At 39.6% G+C, this 24,713-nt stretch overlaps 1 protein-coding gene across 2 annotated transcripts in view; it reads right to left on the bottom strand.

Moving 5' to 3' along the window:
* Positions 1 to 24,713, bottom strand: part of LOC113037399 (brain-enriched guanylate kinase-associated protein) — a 39,321-nt gene that overhangs the window by 4,271 nt on the left and 10,337 nt on the right. Inside the window, exons 3-6 of one of the 2 annotated variants that reach the window (XM_026194419.2) lie at positions 12,471 to 12,632; positions 8,520 to 8,586; positions 6,760 to 6,867; positions 3,507 to 3,587 (exon numbers count right to left, since the gene is read on the bottom strand). In XM_026194419.2, coding sequence (XP_026050204.2) covers positions 3,507 to 3,587; positions 6,760 to 6,867; positions 8,520 to 8,586; positions 12,471 to 12,632 — 418 coding nt within the window. The remainder of the gene's footprint in view (positions 1 to 3,506; positions 3,588 to 6,759; positions 6,868 to 8,519; positions 8,587 to 12,470; positions 12,633 to 24,713) is intronic. The other variant, XM_026194420.2, reaches the window with a different exon arrangement.

Here is a 24,713-nt window from a genome sequence, read left to right as displayed (position 1 = left end):
CAACCTACACGTTCACATTTACCTGCCTTCACTGCATGAATTGTGTTCACAGCTGCAGGGGGAAAAGTGTAATCTTCAGTGTCACGAACCTCAACCAAAGAGAACAATATACCTGATTTTGAAGTGAGAATAAGTCGCTTTCCTGTTCTATTTCAAGCATTTCTTAATAAAAAAAAAAGCCTCCCACCACTATCTCTACCTCTCCATAGCAACAAGCATTAAGCTAACTGCAGCACATCATCAACAGGAATCTAGTCAGTTGTTCCTAATTGGCAATGAGAAGGAAGCTAATTATAACTTTGTAGATAGAGAAAAGACAAACACTACAGAGAACATGAAAGAGACGGTTTATCATAGCACTTTTATTGCATCTCGGACAAAACTAAATGCCACTTAATTACTGTCCACACACTTTTTTCATTTGGGCTTGTTTTAAACAAGATCTCAATTAGCTTTTATGCGTCATTCAGAAATCCAAGCGTGATCATTTTACACCCTCTCTGTGATTGTTTTGCAGCAGAACAAACGACTAAAGCGCTTCTGTAGGCGCTGAAGAGCCACTGCACCTCTCAAAATGCTGCAGCGCCATTCATCAATACACTTTCGATTAGCTCACACCCACAGGACCAGCAGACGGGTGGACACACAGTGAGTGCATGTATAGCCTCTGACCCCTATTATGTTTGGCAATGTGCCTGCAGAACAGTTTTTCACTTTATGATAGACCCTTTACTGTTAACGGTGCCTACGTGCATGTGTTAATGTGTGTACCGTGCAAGTGTTGGGGATATTTTATGAGTCTTATGCAACCAAATGCAGTTTGCATTGATATTTCCATTCAGCCATATGCCTAAAACACGTGGACAGGCGTTCTTTAACCTCGTGGACGCTTGCCAGTTTCAAATCTACCCTTGTCACATGGGCGAGGCACAAGGCCCACGGCTGATGCAGCGGAAAGTGGCACCAAGCTGGGCTAGTGTTAAAACACTCATCAATACCCGCGTGCATTCTTTTCACAAGGAGCAGCAGGACACTATGATGAGGCTGCACCGTGCTCTCCATTTATATTTTGCCACATACAGTAGTTTTACCTCCTCTGTTGAGTGTCCTTCAGAATTGCTCACAATGTGCCTTAAAGTAGTTCCCATGCTGCTTTGTGGTTTTACGTGATTAACAAAACCGGTGCAGTGTGACGGCACTCTGGCTAAACTGCACACTGAGTGACCAGAACAGAAACACCAGTCTGTGTGCATGGAGTAGAGGTGTAGGTGTTATTGTCACAGTTTCAAGTCATGGAGGAAAACAGTCATCACCAAAACCTTAAAACATTGCATCCAACACAAACCACAAATAATAAAACTAAGAGAACAAACACTGTTGCCCTCTCCTTTCTGGCTGCTTTCTGCATTTCCCCAGTCTATGTTTCCCTTTTTGTGGGGCTTGCTTTGTGTCCCCATTTCTGTTTACTTCCATCTTTCTGCCTTTTTCGATGCTTCTTGTTGACTTCAGCTGTGTCTTATTATCCCTCTATTATCCCTAACAAATTAACACAATTTTAAATAAGATGATAGCTTTTAACACTTTGGTGAAAATCCTTTCCAGACACTGACTGCCTGAAGTCTAGAACCCATGGACGTCACCAAGTACTCTGTGTCCTCTTTGAGATGCTCTATTAAGCCTTTACTCCAGCCATCTTCAGTCACTGCTTGTTTGTACGTCTTTCTGCATTCAGTTTCATATTAAATAACTGAAAAGCATGTCCTGTTGGGTTGAGATCAGATAACTGACTTGGCCACTGAAGAATATCTCTTTTATTTAACATGACAAATGCTTTGATTGCTTTTCCAGCATGCTTTGGGCCATTATCTATTTGCACTGTGAAGCACTGTCCAATCAGTTTTGGAGCATTTGGCTGAATCTGAGCAGAGAGTACAACCCTGCACACTGCAAAATTTATCCTGCTGTTTCTATCAGCAGTCACGTCATCAGTACGCACTAGTGGCCCAGTTCCATAGACACAGGTTTGATTCTAGGTCTTTCTCATGATGTCTACCACCTCAAAAGGGTTTTTGATCAGCTGTTGTAAAGGTTTTCTTTTTCCTAATCATGGAAATAATTCTGTCATCATGCACTTTAGTTGTCTTCAGTGGTCTTTTAGGCTGGAAAGAGCCTTCATTCTCTTAAGTTACTGCTGACTCTCCAATAGGTCGAGTTCGATTCTTCAGCCTAATGATGGCCTCTGTCACTTGAATTGACACATTTTTGGGGCTCATATTGAGTAAAAAGCAAGTTCAGATGAAATAACACCTGGAATCAACTCCAGACCTTTTATCTACTTAATTGTCATGAATGAACAAGCAAATTAGTGTCATCTAGACATAAAACTAGATGCAGTTAATTGTCAAACTACTTATGAGCATATAAAACTGGACAATTATCCATAAAATGTGTCTAATACCTGAAAAAAAGCTAAAGCAATACTTTTGTTAAAGCCCTTGAATTAAAGCTGAAGGTCTGCACTTTATTCACATCTTGCTTGTTTGATTTAGCTTTCACTGTGGTGCTGTACAGAGGCAAAATTATAAGAATTCATTGTCATTGTCCAAATACTTATGGATCTGATTGTATATGCTATTGCAACTTTTTATTGTCAGGCCTTCAAATGATCTGCATTTGAGAAAAAGCAGAAATCTGTTATGTTTACTAAACTAAATATTTCTCACATGATATATGGTAAATGCACATCACTGTAGTTTGGATAGAAATAAGGTAAAAATCTGATTTGTTATAAAGGAAGATGTTAATGCTGATTTGCTATACTTAAAAGAAAAATTAGTAAATCAAGCTGTGGTTCATGTCCTTCAACACATAATCATTGTGTATAGTATACATAGTTCTATAGTATATATCCAGATTGCTTCTAGCTAAAAAAGTCTTTTAAACTCAGAGCCATCGACTTTTTGAAAACTTGCCTCTTTCATCTCTCTCAGGTGAAGGTTATTTAAAGAAAAAACCCCATGAAGCTTTAATTCTTCACTTTCTGTCCTTCCTCCAGTGACCTACAGTACTCATCGCTTCGGGAAGACTTATCTTTTCTGGCTCACAAAGGGCAAGATGACCTTCATGTTACAGTCAAGACAGCAAATTTCTCTTCGCTCATCTCATGTCATCAGCTGAAAATTCAGCTTAGTGCTGCTCAAGATACACCTCATTCAGACCTCTCCTCCCCCTTAGCTTTTACCAAAGCTTTTTCTTTTACCTGGCTACCGCTGAACTGAAAAATTACAGATTTTTCTGTCTTTCTGGGTTCACATCAAATGTCAGCGCAAAAAAGCCTGAAGCTCATACAGTTCTTAAGCTTGGTTATATGCGACTTTTGTGAAGAAAGGCTACCAGGGATTAGACTGAGGCCTCACTAAAACTGAGGAACATATGCAAAATGCATTTTTACAAAGGATAAAGAGCACTGGAAAAATCAAGCCTGTAAAAGTGAGTGCACAGCTCACCTCTGAGAGTTGAGCCATGTAAAGAGACTTGTTGCACTGCAGAAGCTGAGCAGCCAGGTTACAGTCCTTTCTGTACATTTCCTGCAGAGGCACAAAATGGCCACAATCAAATGAAAGAACAGAGAATGAATATTAAAACTTTCGTTGCCAGCTAAATTTCTGGTCTCTTTTGGATCAATACTGCTTAAACTCTATTCTCCCAAACCTACTTTCCTTCTTCAGAAACACAAAACTTCTTATTTAACTGGGGGGTACAAAATGACTCCGGAGCCCCTCCCCCCTTTGAAATTACAACATTAAATTGTGCACACGCATAACAAGACGTAGAAAATTTTGGTTTTAAGTCCTCAGTGACAATCGCCTAAAGACTAGTTTGTGACCTCCAGGTTGCAAAGGTGAAATGTTCATTAACCACAGCTGGTGAGTAGTTTAATTGTGAAATCAGTTTCTAAAGTTCCAGTCACAAAGGCCTAAAGAATGGCCAACTGGTGACCAGGAAAAATTTGTTTTGCTTGAAGTGACTAGCTGTTGCTGACCAGACCAGCAAACCAGAAATGCGAACCTTCATTTTTAAAGTCAAAGTTTTTTGTTTTTTTTTTTATTTTGATTTTATTGATTAGCATTCAAATTCAAATCTCAGTGAAAACAGTGAAAAAAACACACAAACAAACAGTGAAAACAGAACAAAAATCTACCATAAAGAAAGAAAGCATGAGACAAGGCTAATGAAAAGGTATTGCTTATTACGCCAACCCTTTTCACAAAATATCTTTTTGTATGCAGCTCCTGTACACAGGGCTTGAAGAAAATAATAAAACAAAGCAAAAACCAAACAAACAAAAAAAAAAGAAAAAAAAAACTTTCCACCTTAGATAAGTAACTACATCAAAGCAAAAGAATCAAGAGGTTGTTTTTTTTTTCTCCTTTTTGCTCTTTTCATTCTTGATTTATATATTTTCTAATACTCTATTTTTAAACATGTTTTTAAACAAGTAAAATGAACTACACCTTTTTAAATCACTGTCATAACTATTCCACAGGTTAACTCCTCTAACAGAAACACATCTCTGCTTTATATTTGTCCTTATCTTGTTTTTTTTAAAGAAATCTGTTTCCCTTAAGTCATATTGACTCTCTCTGACTTTGAACAGCTTCTGAGTACTGGGGCAAAGCAAGTTATTTTGTATACATTATCTGTGCCATTTTATATTCAACTAAATCATAAAATTTCAGGGTATTCAGATTAATAAACAAAATGTTAGTTGGTTCTATATAGTTTGATTGGTTTATAATTCTTATAGCTTTTTTTTGTAACTTGAAAATATGAAGAGTGTTCGTTTTATATGCATTACCCCATATCTCTAGACAATAAGTCATGGAAGCAACAGAGAACAATAAAGTGTGTATAATGTTTTTTTGTTCAGGACATGCTTTGTTTTATAGAGAATAGCAATGGTTTTTGACATTTTTGTTTTCACGTGGTTTATATGAGACTTCAAACTCAGATTATCATCAATTATCACTCCAAGAAATTTATTTTCGTACACTCTTTCAATTTCAATTCCATTAACCCTTATTTTAGATACATTTTTCATTTGTCTAGTGCCAAAAATAATCAATTTTGTTTTCTTTATATTTAATGATAACTTATTTATATCAAACCAGTTTTTTAATATATTTAAGTCCTTTTCCACTGTAGTCAGAAGCTGTTCTAAGTTTTTACCTGAGCAGTACAGAGTGGTATCATCAACAAACAATACACATTTTAACAGTTTGGAAACACTACATATGTCATTTATATATAATATAAATAATTTAGAGCCCAGCACAGAGTTCCATAGTGCTGCAGCCAAGATGTTTGAAAAGGTACAACTTTTACTTAAAAGGTGAATGTTCACCTTTTATGGTTTGCAGTTCATTTTTCAAGTCTTACTACTGCCTGGTATGTAATGAGCAAGTGTTTGCAAACAAGTCAGCATCTTCCATGCAACTACAGGCAACCATAGCAAAATGCTAGCAATCAAAGCCCTTGGTAGCCAAAGTTCAGTCCAAAGATCTTGGCCATGCTAAATTATAAAGCTTTTGAGTTTACATTTAAGGATATGTGGAAAATTCTGATCAATCGCCACAGCACAAGAAATTCTCACAACTCTAATGCACACTGTACACCACCTTATGGCAATAGGAAATCAGCATTGTTTGAAAGCATTATCGGATGATCACGTTTTCATTGTGCGTTCCACACATGTAATGTCAAATATTATTAGTGGATGTAATCTAACACCAACTAGAGGCCACAGGCTGTTGTAAAAAAACTAGCTTGTCAAGGGATTAATACTGTCACGACTGCAAGAAAAGTGTCAACTGCAGCAATAGCAGCACATCTCCGTGTCCCCAAAGGTGTTAGGGCCCTATCATCACTCCTTGTAGCTTTAATTTTGCATGTTAGTTTTTGGTAGTTTATCTGCCATTTGTTCCTGGAGACAAAGAAATCTTCATTATATAACATCACTGAACTTAGTCTTCAGCTCTTTATTGCTGTTTCTTTTATCCTTTAGTCAGTGCAAAGTTGCATCACCCACACTGCCATCTTATTTGCTGATATGCTAATATCTGCCGACAAGTTTATGCATTTACAGTAACACACCCAGTAACACACCAAACATTTTCTTCTTTATTATTTGTCAGACACAACATGTAGTTCTTGTCCCAGTTGTGCATAACTTATGTAGCCTAACAATGTCTCTGCTACAGAGAACATGGTAAAAAGTGTTGAGTTTCCGCAATGGGATACCTGAATGAATGAACCACTTCCTCTACAAATGCCATAATTCAAGAGGTAACTACCCCTAGTGACCAAATGTATAATAAAAACAAAATTTAAAAAAACCCAACAACTTTTAACTTATCCATTTATGTTCCCGCTGCCTATAAATCAAAGTTAGATCCTACCGGTCATATTTTTTTATATGTATAATGGAACAGTAAAATCACGAGTCCATTTTGAACTTTAATGCAACAAGGTCATCTTACTACTGAGCTTGCATGTCTTACTCACAAGTTTGTCCAATAATCTGAGAATTTGCAGCTCCTTTCTGGTGCTCCAGTTTGCATATCATAGTGTCACTGGGCAAGACTATGAAAACCCCAAACAGAATGTATGGAAGCGCCTATTTTCTATTTGCCTCAAACAATAACTTCATACTCATCGTCTGGCTCTGCAGAGTTGAATGCTGGGCACTGCTTTACTTACATTGTCTTCTTGAAGCTTCTCGATGGTGAGCTTTGCCTCCATCAGGTGGTTGTTGAGGACGATGATCTCTCTGCTCAGAGCACGCTTTTCATCATCGTGGTGCTGTGACTGATAATGACAGAGCAGGGATTTAAAGATTACTTTAAAGTACTTTCCTCTGTGTAATTCTTTCTTGTGTGTTTTTTAGGAATGAAATTTATAGAATTTATAGAATAGATTGTTTATAAGAGACCTTTCAGACTAACTTTCAAAATTGATTCTTGCATGTTTTTAATTCAAATATGAACCCGGTAAACATAAATAGAAAATTTTTGATAGATCTTTCTAATTTTCTTTTGAGATCTAGGTCGTCAGTACTGTTTATATTGGCAACTGTATATGTATATTTCACCTAACTCTTTTGGGTTTTGGTGCCCGTTGGAAGTGCTTTCTGTTCTGAGTGTTGCTGTTTTAATTCCCTTTTACTTTATCTTGTTTAGTTTTACTTTTCATGGTTGCCCTCTTGATTGTCTTCAGCTGTCTTTAGTTCCCCTTCTATTTCCACCTCACATGTATATATTCCCAGAGTGTTCCTTTGTCCTTTGTTGTGTTGTCCATGTAACTCAGTAGCTTTTCTTTGTGTTTCTGGATATTTTCATTTGGACTTTTTAGATTAAATGCTTGCTTTGGTTTCTACTTCTCTCCTGCGTCCTATTTTTGGGCTGTCACACCTAATCCATATTGCTTACAGCTGAATATGACAGCAGCCTATTACATACGTATTTCTTAGCTACTGTTGATGAATGGGAAACTTTAATGTCAGTAAACTGAGCTTCCATATAGTTAAATAATTTTTTATTGCATTTTTTTAAAAGCAAAGTTTCTGTTAGCTTCATCACCTGTCAGTAAAATGTATTTTGGCCAAGAGCTTTGGGTTTGTGGAAGCTGTAATTAAAATGCCTGAGCGTACAGTAGTTCCGCCTCTTTGAAAAGTTTAACAGACTCAAACTATATCACAGTGTTTATCAGTCTTGTAATTACGTTCTCTGTAGTTGTGCAGGGCCAAGGGGTCAGATGGGTTTGCGGCACCTCAGGAGTAAACAAGCTTTACTATTACAGAGAGACTTACTCAGCACCTTTCTCACCCTTGTGGAGGGTGTACGTGAAATGAATCAATAACAGCTGATGAGAACACTTCAAAAAAAAAAAGAAAAAAAGAGGCTACCAGCCTTTATTTTAAAAATCACCAATTTTCTTTACACAAAAAGCTGGGTGACCTTCAGCTCTTTATTACCTGTACTTGGTATCTCACATTGTCATCAAAATGATGGCGACAGCAATGATTATTATCTTGTGCTGTAACAAACCCATTCGACGAGCATTTTCAGCTGTCTATTCAACAGCGAAGACACCTGATGGTCATACAGTGTTCTCCGGCAGACTAGTTAATTGTATCTTTCCACCAGCAAAAAAAAAGCAATGTCTGACAAATGAAGTGAGGTGCAGAGCACTGAGGAACAATGGGTTTGCTATCACTCTGCTGTTGGAAGGAGGACAGCCAATTGTAATAAGCCATAATTAACGTCAGTGGTACCAACAGAAGGGCATTCATATTCAAACAAGCTCACCAAGTGCTCTGTATCATCTCTAAATCTCAAGGCTTTCCTACTTGCTTCTTTTCTGTCTACAAATACTGCAAATAGTTGACCGCAAACCTGAGAGCTTATTGTACAGCATGTACACAGGGTTTAAAACACACAGACACCTGTTAAGATACTCACATTTCTGTGGATCTTCTCCTCCAGATCCTGGTTGATCCTCTGCAGTGCTGAGTAGCTACTTTGTATTCTAAGTGACACAATAAACAACAGCGCTCACTTGCAGGTAATAGATTGAACATAAATAGTAGCAGCCGAAGACTTCTGCAACTGGAAATAAGCAGATTGGCAGGCTCAGCAGTGCACTGCACAATTCAAAGCTGAATAACACGTCATATGTCTCGTAATAGAGGGATTTTTCCCCCCACAAGGCATGGTAACATATATGGAAAGATTTTGGGCACCAGTAATAAATATTGAGCCGCAGCTCCACTATGGCTGACAGAGGACCCCAGCCTGAGGATGTCAACGTAATTAAAATGAAGGGGAAAAGGTGACGTTTTGATTATATTTTATAATTACACCTCTCGGGGTTTCTAAAAAGTACCTCAAATATAAAAATGCAACTCCTTTTTTCATTTTAATACTAGTAAATGCAAGGTTTATGTCATGAAACGAATTATTATTATCTTTGTTTTAAATCTGTCTAATCACCACCAAAGCAGATACTGTGATTAGTTTTGGGAATTGGTTTTGAGTCAGCGCCATAATTGCTTTTTGTTGTTTTTGTTTTTTACTGAGTGACATCAGCACCGTCACCGATCTGATGGTTCTTGGTGGAAATCTAAATGGACAGATGTACCGAGATGAGGTGCTCTAACCTGTACACTGCACAGAGTATCAGTAGTATATCCAGACACTTCGTTGGCCAGCATTTAGTCCCAGTATGGCTCCTGTTGAGGATGCCTGAGACATGCCGTGTTGACGTGATCATCAGAAACAGCTACAACCAATGACCACTGCACAACGGCAGCCTTCACCCATCCAGGAATTGGACAGCAATTCCTCAACAGCAGACTCAGACACTTGTGTGGCCTTTCACAGAGGAAACCATGCACTCTATCTTGTATATGCACATTCTAAAGTGTCAGACTATAAAATCTATGAAATCTATTTAAAACACAAACTGGTATTTGTTTTTGATACCACAAGTAAAAACTTGTGTAAACAGCAGGTGAAGATAACAGAAAAAATTACTTTCCAGGAGGTAATTTAAAATGATACAGTATTGTGAGTTACCCAGATAAGAAACACTGCACTGCAGCACTGCATAATTTGCTGATCTCTCAAACACTTGTGGTACAATTGACTTGTGCAATTAAATTCTTAGATCTTAATTGAAGGATGATCTCTAATATAATGACTTAAAGACCCCCTCGATACGTGCTTTACGATATTGAAAAGAGATTAATAATAGCTTCAGCCCGCTTTGGTTCTCACATAAAATCTAGAACGCTCGTGGTAGACATATAATCTTTATTATTTCACTATGTTTGAGTCTCCAGGTATTTTCTGCTAACATCACATTGGTATACCTTCTGTAGTGGATCATAAGGGGTTTCAGAAAATCACCTCATATGTCTACTCCTTAAACAGTGATGCAGTATTAAAAATTTTTCCTTAGGCACATGAATGAAGTGCTATATTTAGAGCAGTCAAGATGAGACGAATCCTGCACATGCTTTAGATAAAACAAAAGCAGAATTCAGATTGTTTTTTAGTAGTTTTAGACAAGTGTAAAGAGGAATTTTGTCAATCTTTGTATTCAATCATTTTCAGCTTTTTACGTTAAAAGCCTTTTGTAGCTATTTCTGGAAATATCCTCACTTTCTTAGATTTTTGAGAAATTTATAGCACCATCTATACAGGTCATCTTGCCTGGAAGTCTTTCTGTCTCGTAGCCTCGTATTAGTACCCTCCCACTTCTCTTTCTCGTGATCTGCACTGTGTGCAGTCACTGGTCTTGGCCGGGTCCACACCAAACAATCCGGACCCCGTCTGATCCAAACAAATTTATTTTGGTCTCTTTTGACCAAAGAATGTGCTGCCAATATTCATCAGGCTTCTTTTCATGTTCTTTGGCAACGTATATTATTATCCTGGCGCCAAGTTGGAAACGGCGAAGCGCAAGTGGCACCATTTTCTGAGGGTGGCCACTGCACCTTCTGTTATTCATAGGGTGGCTCTTCCAATTACTCCTAACACCTGGTACAGCTGTGTTTCAGCATAGAAGTCTGATGCTGAACATAGGCTCATCCACCCATCCATATTTTTGTATAAGCAATCACCCTGAAGTGGAATTTTAAAGTAATATTGTAGACTTCTGACATGTAGTTTGATTGTTCATCATCATGTACAGTAAATGTCAAACCTCCAAGCAAAACACATTTGAGCTGAGCAGTACTTAAAGGCACACTGCAGTGTGCCATTCTTGGGCCCTGACTATTTCAATATGACTAATCTTCAAAAGTAACATTGTTTTGTGTAGCACTGTGTTACAGCACCAATGATGCGGCGTTAAATGCATCTGTCAAATGCTGACATAAGCTCAAAATGTTTAAGAACCCAAATTTCTCTTCTTGAAAGAGAAATAAAACTGAATTTGGAAAGGAAGCAGTGAGTTTGGTGACACTTTTCTGGAAAGGGTTTAATAATCTGCTGCCAGCGTCTAATTTGATCTCTTTATTTTGTTATTTTGTTATTTCCCTTTAGGTGACAGAATAACCATGCTCTGCTTAAAACTGATATATTATTTGTTTAGCATTCAGTTTATCATTGTGTCCGTGTCCTGTATTATGCTTTATATCAGGGGTGTCAAACATAAGGCCCGGGGGCCAGAATCGACCCGCCAAAGACAACAATCCAGCTCACTACATGTCTTTGGAAAATGTGGATGAGTGCATAGATTTTGGACTTCTAACTGTATTTTCACATTTTACAAGTCGTCCTACTGATAAAGACTTCCCCCACAGCAATTCACATACAACAGTGTAATAAAGTAATAATTACACAATTGAACAACAGAAAAAAATCCCAGTTTTTTTACTACCTACTAGTCAGTTTCAATTTCAGTTTTTTACAATGTTTCCACAATAAAAAGAATAAATTAAAAAACAGGGAATTTTCTGGGAATTAATAACAACTTTCCTCTTTATTACTACAGGACAGTCTAGACCATGAGCATCCAGAGCTTCTTCTGAAATGTAATATTTATCTTTCACAGTTTAAACCCAAAGAGTCATGCTGATAGATTTCTTTAAATAAATAGAGCAGCATTTATTATCATGTAGTAAAACTAAGATGTGTTATAGAAATTATGCTTCTTTTTCTTGTATTGAGATTTTACAGGGATTAAACAGATTACAGTTCAACTTTCCTACACTGACAAAAAAGGGAGGCCAGCTTAAGATCAAAGTGGGCCACCGATGTAAAATGAGTTTGACATCCTTGATTTATACAGACTTATAAACAGTATTTGATTGAAGAATACATTTGTATATTATTATTATCATTCCTATTATTGTTCTGCAGAACAGAAACCTGTGCTAACCCTGTTTTAGTCAGGCCAGTTTAATGTCAACAGGCCTGCTCAATAAATAAAATTAAAAGTTTTATCTCAGACTTCATAAAAAGTCCACTAAAACAACTGCTACGTACTTCTTGTGTTGTTTGGGCTGTAATGGGCTTCTCCTACAGCTCCCTCAGTATATTTTATCTTTCCTCAGTTTTAAGCTTGTGTTCAGTGGACCAGAACTGCAGATACCCATGGGTAAGTGCTGAATGTGGAAAGTCCAGTGCAAGCACTATCCACCACAGAACATTTGTGAAAAAGATGGGATATAAAACATTTGCTGTTGCTGTTTACATTCCTGTGACAGAGCTGTGTTGTTATTGTCTTTTACTCTCTCTGCTCATGTTTGCTCTCACAAGTGGAGAAAAAAAGAGAATCTTAATTTTCTGAAACTGAGAAATGTTGACTGCAATTTGTCCACAAACAATTTGTGAAATCTTCTGTGCCACACTGCCACCATCTTCGCCCCCTGGGTGTTGTAAAGTTTGTACTGAGGGGCCTACCTGCGCAGCTTATCAGTAAACTTGTCCAACTCCTCCTGTGCTCTGCGCAGCTCCGTCTCCAGGTACTGCCGTGTGGAGTCAAATTCGCTCTGCAGTAGCTCCAGCTTGTGTGTTGTGTAGTTAAGTCTTTTCCGTAAGTCCTCCTTCTGCTCCAGCAATGAGCTACACACACACACACACACACACACACACACACACACACACACACACACACACACACACACACACACACACACACACACACGGGTTCAGAGCACATGATGGAGGAAACAGGCTCCTAACTTGAGTGCATGCTTATCTAAGTAGTCTACAGATCTTTTTAATGCACCCCTGAATGGCTGTGCAGTTATGATGGGAGCATCATGAGAGGGTGATAAAAGTAGAAAACTTGTTTGCAAAAGTGCATGGTGCGAGCAAAACATGGGATCAAAACACAGATCTCTAATTAAGAATCCAGGCTGGGGTAAGTAAGGATACAGAGCTTTTAAGACTTTAGAGCATTAGTCAATCTTTTTCAGTATCAAAGCTTTGCAGCACATCACAGAAACCTCATCAGAAAGTAATACAGGCCCAATGGAGAAAAAAAGAGGTTTTAATCAGTGATGAAACATGAGACAATGAAATCTAATATGTCATGCGAATAGACCCCGAAGGCTCAGATTTACAAAACGACGATATTCCCCACATGTAATATGGGAAGACAGCACAATGATGAGTATTTTTAGAGTATGTGCATTACCTGAGCTTCAATCTAATAAAAGGGCAAGTGTGAGTGGGAAAGGAGGAAATGTCTGTTGCCTTGATGGATCTGAGTGTGCACGGTGGGGCTTAATGGACCTCATATTGACGGACAGATGGAGGAAGGAGGGTAATGACTCTATCTGAGACGGATAACAGATAGCAGATTGGATGGAGATGTGGTCACGACGTTCTTGTCACTTCCTCTCTTTGTCTCTTTTTCTCACTGTTTAACGAAATCATAGATTCAGGGAGTCAAGGGCTGAGGGACATCGAAAAAAAAGAACAGGGACAGGTTCCTTTGAGGGATTTTGTTTTTTCAGGACACTAAAATGAGGTATCACCCAGTTTAATCTAATTAGCATGCATGATAATCTTTCTGCAATCGATAAGATGAAAAGTAGAACGGGTCAAACCAGACTTCATACAGAACCTCATTGGGTATAAATGAATATTTCTGCTCGATTATTTCTCAGTAGTTTTGTCCAAATGTCTCTTTTAATTTCCCCATTAAAGGCAAATTACAACACAGATGCACCAGATATGTGCAGGAGACATGGACACAGAGGACGACTTTGGTTCAAGTAGCTATGTTTGGTATATCCACACTAAGCTTAGAAAACAAAATTGAGCTGAACTAAAAAAGGTGACTCATGAGCACTATTATAGGCCACTATAGACCACTATTATTACACCTGTTATTATGGACCACTATTTGTGTACTGAAAAGTGTTTTTTATGGTTAAAGACCATTATTTGTGCATTAGTGTCATTTTTTTTAGAAGCTATCTCATTTCAAAGGGTTGAATGACCATATTGTGTTCCTATCCTCTGACCTAGATAGAAGTGTTACAACAGCTGTTCAGTTTAGGGGAATAAGGATAAGGATGCTAAATAAGAACCCAGACACACAGTACAGGGTGGGCCATTTATATGGATACACCGTAATAAAATGGGAACGGTTGGTGATATTAAAGTCCTGTTTGTGGCACATTAGTATATGTGAGGGGGCAAACTCCTCAAGATGGGTGGTGACCATGGTGGCCATTTAGAAGTCGGCCATCTTGGATACAACTTTTGTTTTTTCAATAGGAAGAGGGCCATGTGACACATCAAATTTATTGGTAATGTCACAACAAAAACAATGGTGTGCTTGGTTTCAACGTAACTTTATTCTTTCACGAGTTATTTACAAGTTTCTCTTTGTTCACAGCCATTGACATGTCGAAGAGGTTAACACGTGAGGAGCGGATCGAAATTGTGTTGATATCTGGTCAACGCAGTAACCGGGTCATTGCAGCAGATTTCAATGCAAGACACCCTACAAGACCACCCATCTCCCAGGCTACAGTTAGCAAACTGCTTGCTAAGTTTCGTGAAACTGGTTCAGTGTTGGATTTGCCAAAGTGTGGACGCAAGAAAACTGTCACTAATGAAGAATGGTCTGACACTAACCCACATTGGATGGATCCCTCCAAGACTGTTGGACCAACAAAAGTGATGGTTTGGTGTGGTATATGGGGTACAATGATAGTGGGTCCATTCTTCATCAATGGAAACCTCAAGGCCACTGGATATTTGAAATTGCTACATGATGATGTGTTTCCCTCTTTATGCACTGAAGCTGGCACGTTCCCTGAGTTTTTCCAGCAAGATGGTGCACCACCACATTATGGGTGCCAGGTCCGAGCATTCTTAGATGAACAGTTTCCTGGAAAGTGGATTGGTCATCGTGGGCTAGTTGAATGGCCCCCAAGGTCTCCCGATCTGACCCCCTTAGACTTTTATCTTTGGGGTCATCTGAAGGCAATTGTCTATGCTGTGAAGATACGAGATGTGCAGCACCTGAAACTACGGATACTGGACGCCTGTGCTGGCATTTCTCATGCGGTGTTGCTATCAGTGTGGGAAGAGTGGGAGAAGAGGGTTGCACTGACAATCCAACACAATGGGCAGCACATTGAACACATTTTATAACTGGTCAGAAACTTGTAAGTAACTCATGAAAGAATAAAATTACGCTGAAACCAAGCACACCATTGTTTTTGTTGTGACATTACCAATAAGTTTGATGTGTCACATGGCCCTCTTCCTATTGAAAAAACAAAAGTTGTATCCAAGACGGCCGACTTCTAAATGGCCACCATGGTCACCACCCATCTTGAGGAGTTTGCCCCCTCACATTTACTAATGTGCCACAAACAGGACTTTAATATCACCAACCATTCCCATTTTATTACGGTGTATCCATATAAATGGCCCATCCTGTACTATAGACCAGTTGGTAACCCCTGGCAACTACAGGTCGCTAGAGAAAAATGTGTAATTCTTAGCCAGCTGTACCAAAAACCTCCTTGCATTTGCTTACAAAAGCTGCTCAAAGTTGCACTTTTTGAAATGTGTTGGTTGGAGCAGTAAGGCGGTGGTTTTATTTTGATGGGGAATGGTGTCTTTTTCTGGTTTGTGTATCATGTTTTTAGCTTCACTACCACTTGCCGAGTATTCGGAGGGTGTTTGCAGACAAGTCAGCATGTTACATGTGGTCAACACAGCAATCACAGCAAGGTTTGTGGAGCAGCGCTCTCTTTGGTGCAGCTTTCATCTGGTCAACACGCACTCAGCAACTGGCTGGAGAATATTAATTTTGCCCTAGTAACCAGAGGTTGCCAGGAGCTCAAGGCCTGTGTCAGTGAAGCATTGGTGGATTAAAACTGAATTCCACCACTGTCCAATGTTACAATAATAAAAGCTGAATACAGTTTACTGTCCTAAAGTCCAGTGTTTTGTCAACCCATCCACCCACCCCATCTTCTCCGCATGTAGACTTTGTGGCTCTATAAATATCACCTCACGTCTACCTTTTCTTGTCTTCTCTGCCACACATAAATGCAGCTAGATCCTTGCACAAACTCACAATGTTTTGTTTTTCTTAAAGAATAACAAAAAGATACATAATGCAGTGCTCATATTCTCTCAGGTTGATTCCTCTGTATTAGATATGGATTGCTTCTATTTTTAAACCAATTAAGTTTTATTTTATGAAAAACTGAGCATCTGAATTTTTCATTTCCACTTTTTTTTTTTTTAGCAAAGCAACATAATATCTTATCAAATTTAGAACTTATTTTTTCTCATGTTAGGTAAGTTGTGCTTCTGTAAAAGTAGTTTACGTTCTCTTTTTAAGCCTTTTTTTATGCACTCAGATTGAGTATCCTGCCTCAAGCACAGCTCTAGTCTCCATTTACTCGACTGTAAATACAAAAATGCTAAATACTAAATAACTTCTAGCTTCAGTCTAACTTCAGACTGAAAGTGGGATAGTGTTTATGTTTTATGGAACTGTGTCAGTGAGTAGAGAAAACCTGCCCACAGAGTGATTCAATGAATGTCTCAAATGACTGAGTGACATTTGAGTGCCGCATTATCCAAGCAGCCCCCACCTCCTCGCCTCATGCCTCTCTGTGATTGGTTGGAATCATCAGGGGAAAACAGGTGTTTGTTGTTTGGTAGAGGATGAGTTAACGTGAAGTAGCTCCAGGGATGTTAAATCCCCCATTAGTGACCTCCCCGGTGAACAGGAGCTGAGTCAGACATAATGAGTGTTTTCATTCCAGCGAGATGAGATGACGAGGCAGCGTGACTTCTGGGCTTGGAGAGGCGGGATGAGGCTGCTTTAGCACCTCTGGATGGCGAGAGGAGACACCTCGTGGGCGGATGAACGGACAAACAGATAAAAAACGAGGATGGATGGAAAGATGGCGTCTGAGACGTTCACTCTTACCTCTTTTTCGGATGTTTGCCGCCATTTCGGGGGACTTTTAAGGCGGTTTTGCCAATGTATATCTTTTTCATGGTTTGTCTGTGTTCCTTCCCTCTCATGTGTTTAAAGGGCTTGACCACAGGGAGACAGCATTTATGTTAGTTTTCCAAAGGAGACCAGCTAAGTCTGGAATTAGTGAGTGATCTATCTGTGTTGACCCTGCCAAACAAAGCAAACAGACAGGATGGCAACTTTTAGTAAGGACAAGTCAAGCAGGACAAAACTGATGTTAAGATCCATGGACAGATTCTGTTGGTCATATTCATATGAAAGAACCCATATTATTTTTTAAAGGGCCTGTAGTTGTATGTAGGGGATCTGCTACTAAAAATAACAAATAAAATAAATGCTTTTCTCATAATTTTTCTCACATGCTGCACCTCTTCTCACCTTCTGTCTGAAATGCTCTTTAGCTCCAGTCTATTTAAGGCCTCTCCCCCTGAAAACCCGAATTTGCTATGATCCAACTCTCATTCTACATAAAATCCCTTTTGAGCACAGAGCACACATAGCAACGTTTGCAACTTACCCCTCCGGATATTGCATCAAACTGAAAATAATTCACTGGGTCTTCAGATGCCGTGAAGATTCATGCGCTTACTCTTAGTACCCGACACCAGAACATTTGGTGTGCTTTGCTCATGGCTGAGATATTTTGGAGAATATGTGCCAAAACTAGCCACTCTTATACCACTGTTATGTAGATGAGTAACAGAAAGTCTGGAAAAGTCTGGACTACAAATGAGGCATAAGAAGGACTTCAATAGCTTTTCTTTGTGGGTGAGAATTACTCTATTTGGTGTTGACTTTGTCTTTTTAACTGTGCAAACCCCTGTGTAGAAGACTAAATGACATGGAAATCCCATTAAGCATAATGTGGACAGTTTAATGGCAAATATCCCACGAGTTTTGTCCCGTTTCCTTAAATTCAAGGCACTAAATTCAAAGTAAAGACCATTTTTGTCTTACTTCTTCCACTGACGGTGCACAACGTTTCCTGCAAAGAAACAGCGGAAGCGAAAATGAGAAGTAAAACTGTCTGAGACATCAGCTGTAAATGTCAAGCTTTGGACTCAGTCCTTCAGACATAAAGAGCAAGGGATTCCTTTCAGCTTTCTAGCAAAGTTCAGCTACCATATGAGGGGAATCCATTAAAGGAGAGGGAATATATACGCTCACGGTTTGAACACTCATTAACTCAAATATCCAATCAATCACATGGCAGCAGATTATTGTAGTTACGCATGTAGATACAGTCAAGATGACCTGCTGATGTTCAAATTGAGCATCAGAATGAGGACGAAAGGTAATTTAAGGGCCTGAACATGAGATAGTTGTTGTCGTGGCAGGGTTTTCTGAGTCATCAACCCAATATCACAGCAAAGCATGTAATAGACCTGCAGGACCATCCTATGGATGCCACGCTTTGCCTCTCCTAGGTGTGAAATGGAATTAAATTGTAGTACCAGTAGAGGGCGATAGTTTATTTAAAGCCAACAAGTTAAACTGACCAAAGTAGGAATGAAGTACAATCCAGGCTCCTTCTATTCCACGTAATATTAAGCTACGTGGCTGATATGTGTTTACGTGTATATGTGTTTCATTAAAAGTTCGTCCATGACTGTTTTTATGTTGCTTTTAAATACATTATCGCCCTCTGCTGGCACTGAAAGGTACTGCAACTTAAGCATGCCTGTCCATTTCATGCGTAGGAGAAGCAAAGCATGACATTCACGGGATGGACCAGTGGGTCTATTACACACTTTGTCAGTATACTGGGTTAAAGTACTTCAGAAACTGCTGATCTGCTGGGATTTTCCCACAAACCCATCCCTAGGGTTTAAAGAGAAAGCATTTGACAACATCTGTTGACTGTGATACAAAAGCAGCAATCACTCATGAAACAAAGGTATGCAGAAGAGCATCTCTAAACAAGCTACTGATCAAACCTTTGCACAGATGTGCTACAGTAGCAGAAGACCATACTGGGTGCCACTCCTGTCAACTAAGAACAGGAAACTGAAGCTACAATTCATACATGCTCATTAAAACTGGACAACAGAACCTTGGAAAAACATTCCCTGGTCTATGAATCTCAATTACTAAAGTGACATTCAGATGGTAGGATCAGATTTTGGCATACAGCATGGATCCATCCCGCCTTGCATGATGGTGTAATGGTGTAGACAATGTTTTCTTGGCACACTTTGGGCCCCTTAGTACCAGTGAAGGAATGTTTCCAGCACCTTGTTAAATCTGTGTCTCAAAGATTTAAGAGCGTCCAACCAATTAATATTAAGATGTACCTAATAAAGCGCCCGGTGAGTACATTCTGTGTATATTTTTATTTCTTAAATTAAAGGCTCCCACAAACAGCTTGTCTGCATCTTCTTCTAAAATCTAAGTTCCCCCCACTCAGTTTAGGGAACATTTGGGGAACTGAAAACCTGATTTTGAATGAGAAGTATTCTTTTGTGACCACAAATGCTGTATATTAAAAGAAAAAATGCTAATTGTTTGACATGGAAAAACACGCAAAGAAGCACTAAGCTGCCTAATCACTGACACGCTGTGAGTGTGGTTTGATGAAATTTTGAAAGCACTCTGGAACATAAGCAAACAACCCCCACAACTGCCTTCATACAAAAAATGAAATGTTTGAAACATTTGTCTATATCTTTTTAAAAAAACATAAATGTTCACAAAACTTTTCTACGTTCTTAAATATTGTGTTTAATGCTGAATTGTTTGCTTGTGGTCAGGAGCCATTAGACAAAATCTGTTGGAGGTTAAAAAAAACTGCTTCTGGGTCCTGGCAGGACATAGACTTGTTTCATGTCACTAGTGGTGGGGGAAAGTCTCCTGTGACAGGCGGATATCAGACTTATCAGTAAAAACAAACATCCCTTGCAGACTCAGTGTCTTCATCTCGTATATGTCCAAACACAAAGAAGAGGAGCTGACACATCCAGGCAGTGTGAATGAAGGAGTTTGACAAGCCTGAAAGACTGAAAGTCTTTTGTATAAATATTTCCTCCATCCCTCCAGTCCTCTGCGTCTTGGTGGCGTCCGCAGCACAGGTGCAGCCTTCAGCACACAGACAAATGGCGCATGTTATTGAATGAGACAGGCTGTCAAAGCTTGATCAAAGCTCCTCTGATCCGAGCAGCGGGCTGACCATCCGGGAAGGAAGCAATGACCGACTGTGGATGGGACTGCAGCGAGTTACAGCTCATGTTTGGGGTGTTGTACCCACTGATATTGTGTACACACACGCACGTATTATGAAATAAAGAAACATGTTGATCTACTAATGCCCAGTTGTTGGGAGGTGACTTCTGCTACTGGCTGAGAAGGCAGGGAGACATGTACTCCTCCAGATGGTGACAGCTCACTACCGCCACTGGAGCCTTCACTCCAGCTGCTCCCCTCTGAGTCATACCAGCTTCGAATATGTGTGTGCGCGCGTGTGTGTGTTTAAGATTTGGCAGGTGCGAGCATGTATTTGAGAGCATTAAAGTGGCAGAAATGTGTGAGTTTATCCATGCAGGTGTACGCTTGATTGTCCGTATGCATATGTACACATTTGTTTGTATCTATAAGTCTAGGTGTGTTCCTGCTTGTGCGTTCGTGTGTGTGTGTGTGCCTGTGTTTACTCTGCGGCACAAGCTCTGCCTATTCAACCTCCTTCTCCCAGGCTTGAATTAAAGTAACGCTGTCTGCCATAAAAGTGAAAAAGGACAGCTGTTAGCGACACGTCTCAGGCCCCATCAGGCGTCCGCTGTCAAAACGCCAACGCACAACCGCGCACGCAACACCCTCGCTCATTCACTCGCTTGCTTGCTTCTTCGTCTTCCTTGTGCCCATCCTCACACTGCAGCAAAACCTTACAAGGGGCTCGTTCGGATGGCGGTGCCTGCCACCCACTCGTGCCACGCTGACATTCGAGAGCATTGAAAAGAAGAGGAAGAGGGAGGTGGTAAAAGAGGAGGAGGGCATTAAAGTTGTGGAATGAGGGAGATGGAAAAGTAGAGGGGTGTGTGTGTGTTTGTGAGGGGGGGGTTGCTAGCCAGAGTATTTACAATAAAGCCAAAGACATTAAAGAGGAAGCGAGCTTTGCCAAATTACAAAGGAAAAGCAAATAGAGCGGGTGTGAAGTCTCTGCTGAAAACTCATCATTTCTTTACCTCCTTCCTCTCCTTTTCCTCGCCTCTTCCGTCAGTCTCTTTCTTCCTTCCTGGCTTCCTGATTGCATCTACCTTTCAGCAAGATTGGCTCTCAGGAAAAACCCTTATCACAGGCCCAGACCTCAGCATTAGAGCGGGGGAACCCGAGTGGCTGACTCATCCAGCAGCAGGGAAAGAAGGCAGAGATGATGCTCTTTCTGGCCCCTGTGCCTTCGGATTAACAACCTGCAGTAGTCACTCAGTCCAATGGCATGTACAGTATGACTCAACCACCTCACAGACAAAAATCAGCTTTCAAATTAGGGTGCTATTCTGTCAGTGTGTGTGGGTTTATTTCTTAGCTGTTTCTCGGTCCTGCATTGATTAACTCGGGAGCAGACACCTAAGTAGTTTCACAGCAACTACCAACATCATTAGCGGCAGCAGGGGATAATGACCCGCTGAACGGATTTCACGTGCTGCTGATGGCACCCGGCACTGGGGAGTGTGAAATCACGACAACATCCCGAGAGGATTTTAGAATGAGCGGAAGAGGTGATGGAGGCTCGCCGATCCCAAATACAAACAGTTCTGTTCTGCCAAAACTGAAGGAGTGAACACAGAGAACAGAGTCCAACATCAACCACAGAATAAGCTGCAGGCAGACATTTAGACGTAGAAAATGGCACCGCGTTAAAAAGAGGGTTTGATACAGGCACCGGTATAATGATGAAATGCAAAGCTAGAGAACTGGTTTGAATGTTATCTGTTTATTTATCTTCCAAGAGTGCCTCTACCACTTAATACATTAACACTTTCCCTACCAGAGTATTGTTTTCAGCATACCACTCATTTGTGATTCCCTAATTATTCAAGCCTCCTCACGGCATTTTTGTTCAGGGAATATATAAACACATAATACCCTCGCATGTCACTTCATTATGTATACCTGTTCAGCTGCTTGTTAATGCAAGTATCTTGTCGGCCACTCAATGCATGTATTCATGTAGACATGGCCATTAGAAGATTAGGAATTGTTGTATGATGGTAGGGTCAGAATTAGTTGTAAACACCATGAAAGCATGGATTCATCCTCACTTGTATCAACGGTTTAGGCTGCTGGTGGTGTAATGGTGATTGCGTTTCTCATTTTTGGACCATTCTCAGTAGATCCTAGTAGATCAGCAGCTTCTGAAATACTAAGTCCAGCTGATACGAACAACCATGTCACATTGAAACCCTCTTTCTTCCCCTTTCTGATTCTCTGTTTGAACTTCAGCTTCACCCCATTCCTGCAAACGTAAAAATGCTTTGAGCTGCTGCCATGTGATTGGCTGTTAATGAGCAGTTGAATGGTGTACCTAATGAAATGGTCAGGTAGGTATGTTGGGTTTATGGAGGCTTATTGTGCTTTTGACTGAGTGCATTTGGGCAGTCCCTGGAAGAAATTTGTTTTCCATGTCCGAATCAAAAATTTGATATTTGAATGCCAAATAAATTTTTAAAAAAAATCAGAAGCCACATCCTTGGCCACGGCCATTTTTCTACTTTGCCATTTTAAAGAGCGTGATCAAATCCACTCCAGAACTGAACTGCTTCTATTCTTGCCCATGCTTCAAGTCTTGATCACGTTTTATTTAATGGCTTTGCAGTTTTTACAGAATCCTGCTGGAAAACAACACAATACATGACACAGATCATTTAAATGACTCTGCAAATACTTCTTTCACCTTGAGGAACTACAGAAATAGCTTTCAAATTTGCAAATAGACTCTGTATATTTTTATATATTTTATTTATTGACTCTATTTAATTTGTAAAATATGTGTATACACACACACACACACACACACGTAGAAAAACATTTAGTATACACATCCAGAATTTTTTATTTTTTATTTTATTTATTTATTTATTTATTTATTTATTTATTTTTTTGCATATACTATTATATATTGTACATATATTTATTAGTTTCAGATTTAGCCATTCGTATATTTTGCCTGTTTATGTTATTGTATTTTGCACAACTCTGTTGCTTGTGAAGCTCGCACACAAGAATTTCACTCGCATGTGCTGTACCAATGTACCTGCACATGTGATGTGACAATAAAAAGTGATTTGATTTAATAAAAAAAACAAAGATAAAATTCAAGCTAGGAGCCTCAGAGTGGCAAAAACAATGACCTATGCGTTCCTAAAAGAACAAACCCGCACACTGAGCGCATTAAAAACATAAAAACATGCTGCTCTACAAAAAAAAATGAGCTCATCCTTCAGACAAGATACTCATAGTGCCAGCGAAGCCTTCCGAGAGCTGTCCTAGCAAAGACGCTGAGATCACGTCTTTCTCGACCCAGAATACACCCTCTCACAATAACCCCAACTTTTAAACTCTTTCACAAGTTGAAACCAAAGTTTTCCCACTGATTACTTTGTTCCATCTCAGTGGTTCTGAATTACTTTCACAATTTAAATTTTCCCAGAAAGGATGAGAGCAGAAAATAAATAAATAAATAAAAGCATTTCTGTCCACAGTCTTTTCATTTTTATCCATTTATTTATTTATTTTGCTGGTTGGAAAGAGGAAAAAGAAATACAGCTGTGAAAATGCTGTTGTGGTGCAAAAAAACAAGGCCAGTGTTTGCCACGTTTGCAACCACAACCAAAAGCAGACGGGATGGAAAAACACAAGCGGCTTTCAAACGGGTTCAGCTCATTAAAAATAGAACAGACACAAACACACATGGATGCACGTGCACACATGTGTATACACACATACACGCACACACGCATGCACAGCACGCCACCCACCATCGCAGCATGCTGTTTACGAGTGGAGCTCGAATGGACAGGTAGTGATTAGATGCAACAAAGGAACAACCTCTGCATATCTAGCCTGCAGTGTAGTGCTCTGTGTTTCTGTGCGTGTATGTGTGTGTGTGAGTTTCCTCAGCATTTACCTCGTGCACTTATACACAGATGTACTTACTGGTCCATCCATAACTCTCAAGAGGCTGCCTAAAAAGCCTCAACTCAGGGATGCATGAAAGGATCTTTAAAAAAACACAGAGAGGCACTATATTGGGAAGACGCAATATAGCACTAATAACTTTCCAGCATAGCCCCATTAATGTAGCGGCTTGGAAAGAAAACAAGGGTAATCTGTGACCTCCGGCTTGACCGAGGCAAACAAGCTGCAGACATTTGCTTGAAAAGCTTTAATTTATCTGTTTAATTTTCTTCTAAACTCTCACAGGTTGATACTCTTTATTACAAAGGTCCCTGCAGTTTGGCTTTTAAATGCTTTATGGCTTGGTTAAAAAAGAAGGTTTTGAATAACAGTTCAACATTTTAAGAAATGCATTTATTTGATTTGAGAAGATGGGTTCTACAATTGTATCTGTCCAACAGCAATGTAACCTCTTGTGCAGGCATGAGTTTGTGTCAGACTTTTAACAGATGGGAATTTTACATGGCGTCTGCTATTTTCACAGGCATGCTAACTAGAGATTTAGC

The sequence above is a fragment of the Astatotilapia calliptera genome, chromosome 15 (genome assembly GCF_964374335.1).
Source record: "Astatotilapia calliptera chromosome 15, fAstCal68.1, whole genome shotgun sequence".
Classification (NCBI taxonomy): domain Eukaryota; kingdom Metazoa; phylum Chordata; class Actinopteri; order Cichliformes; family Cichlidae; genus Astatotilapia; species Astatotilapia calliptera.
The sequence above is the reverse complement of the archived record's forward strand: the minus strand, read 5'-3'. Positions and strand labels throughout refer to the sequence as shown.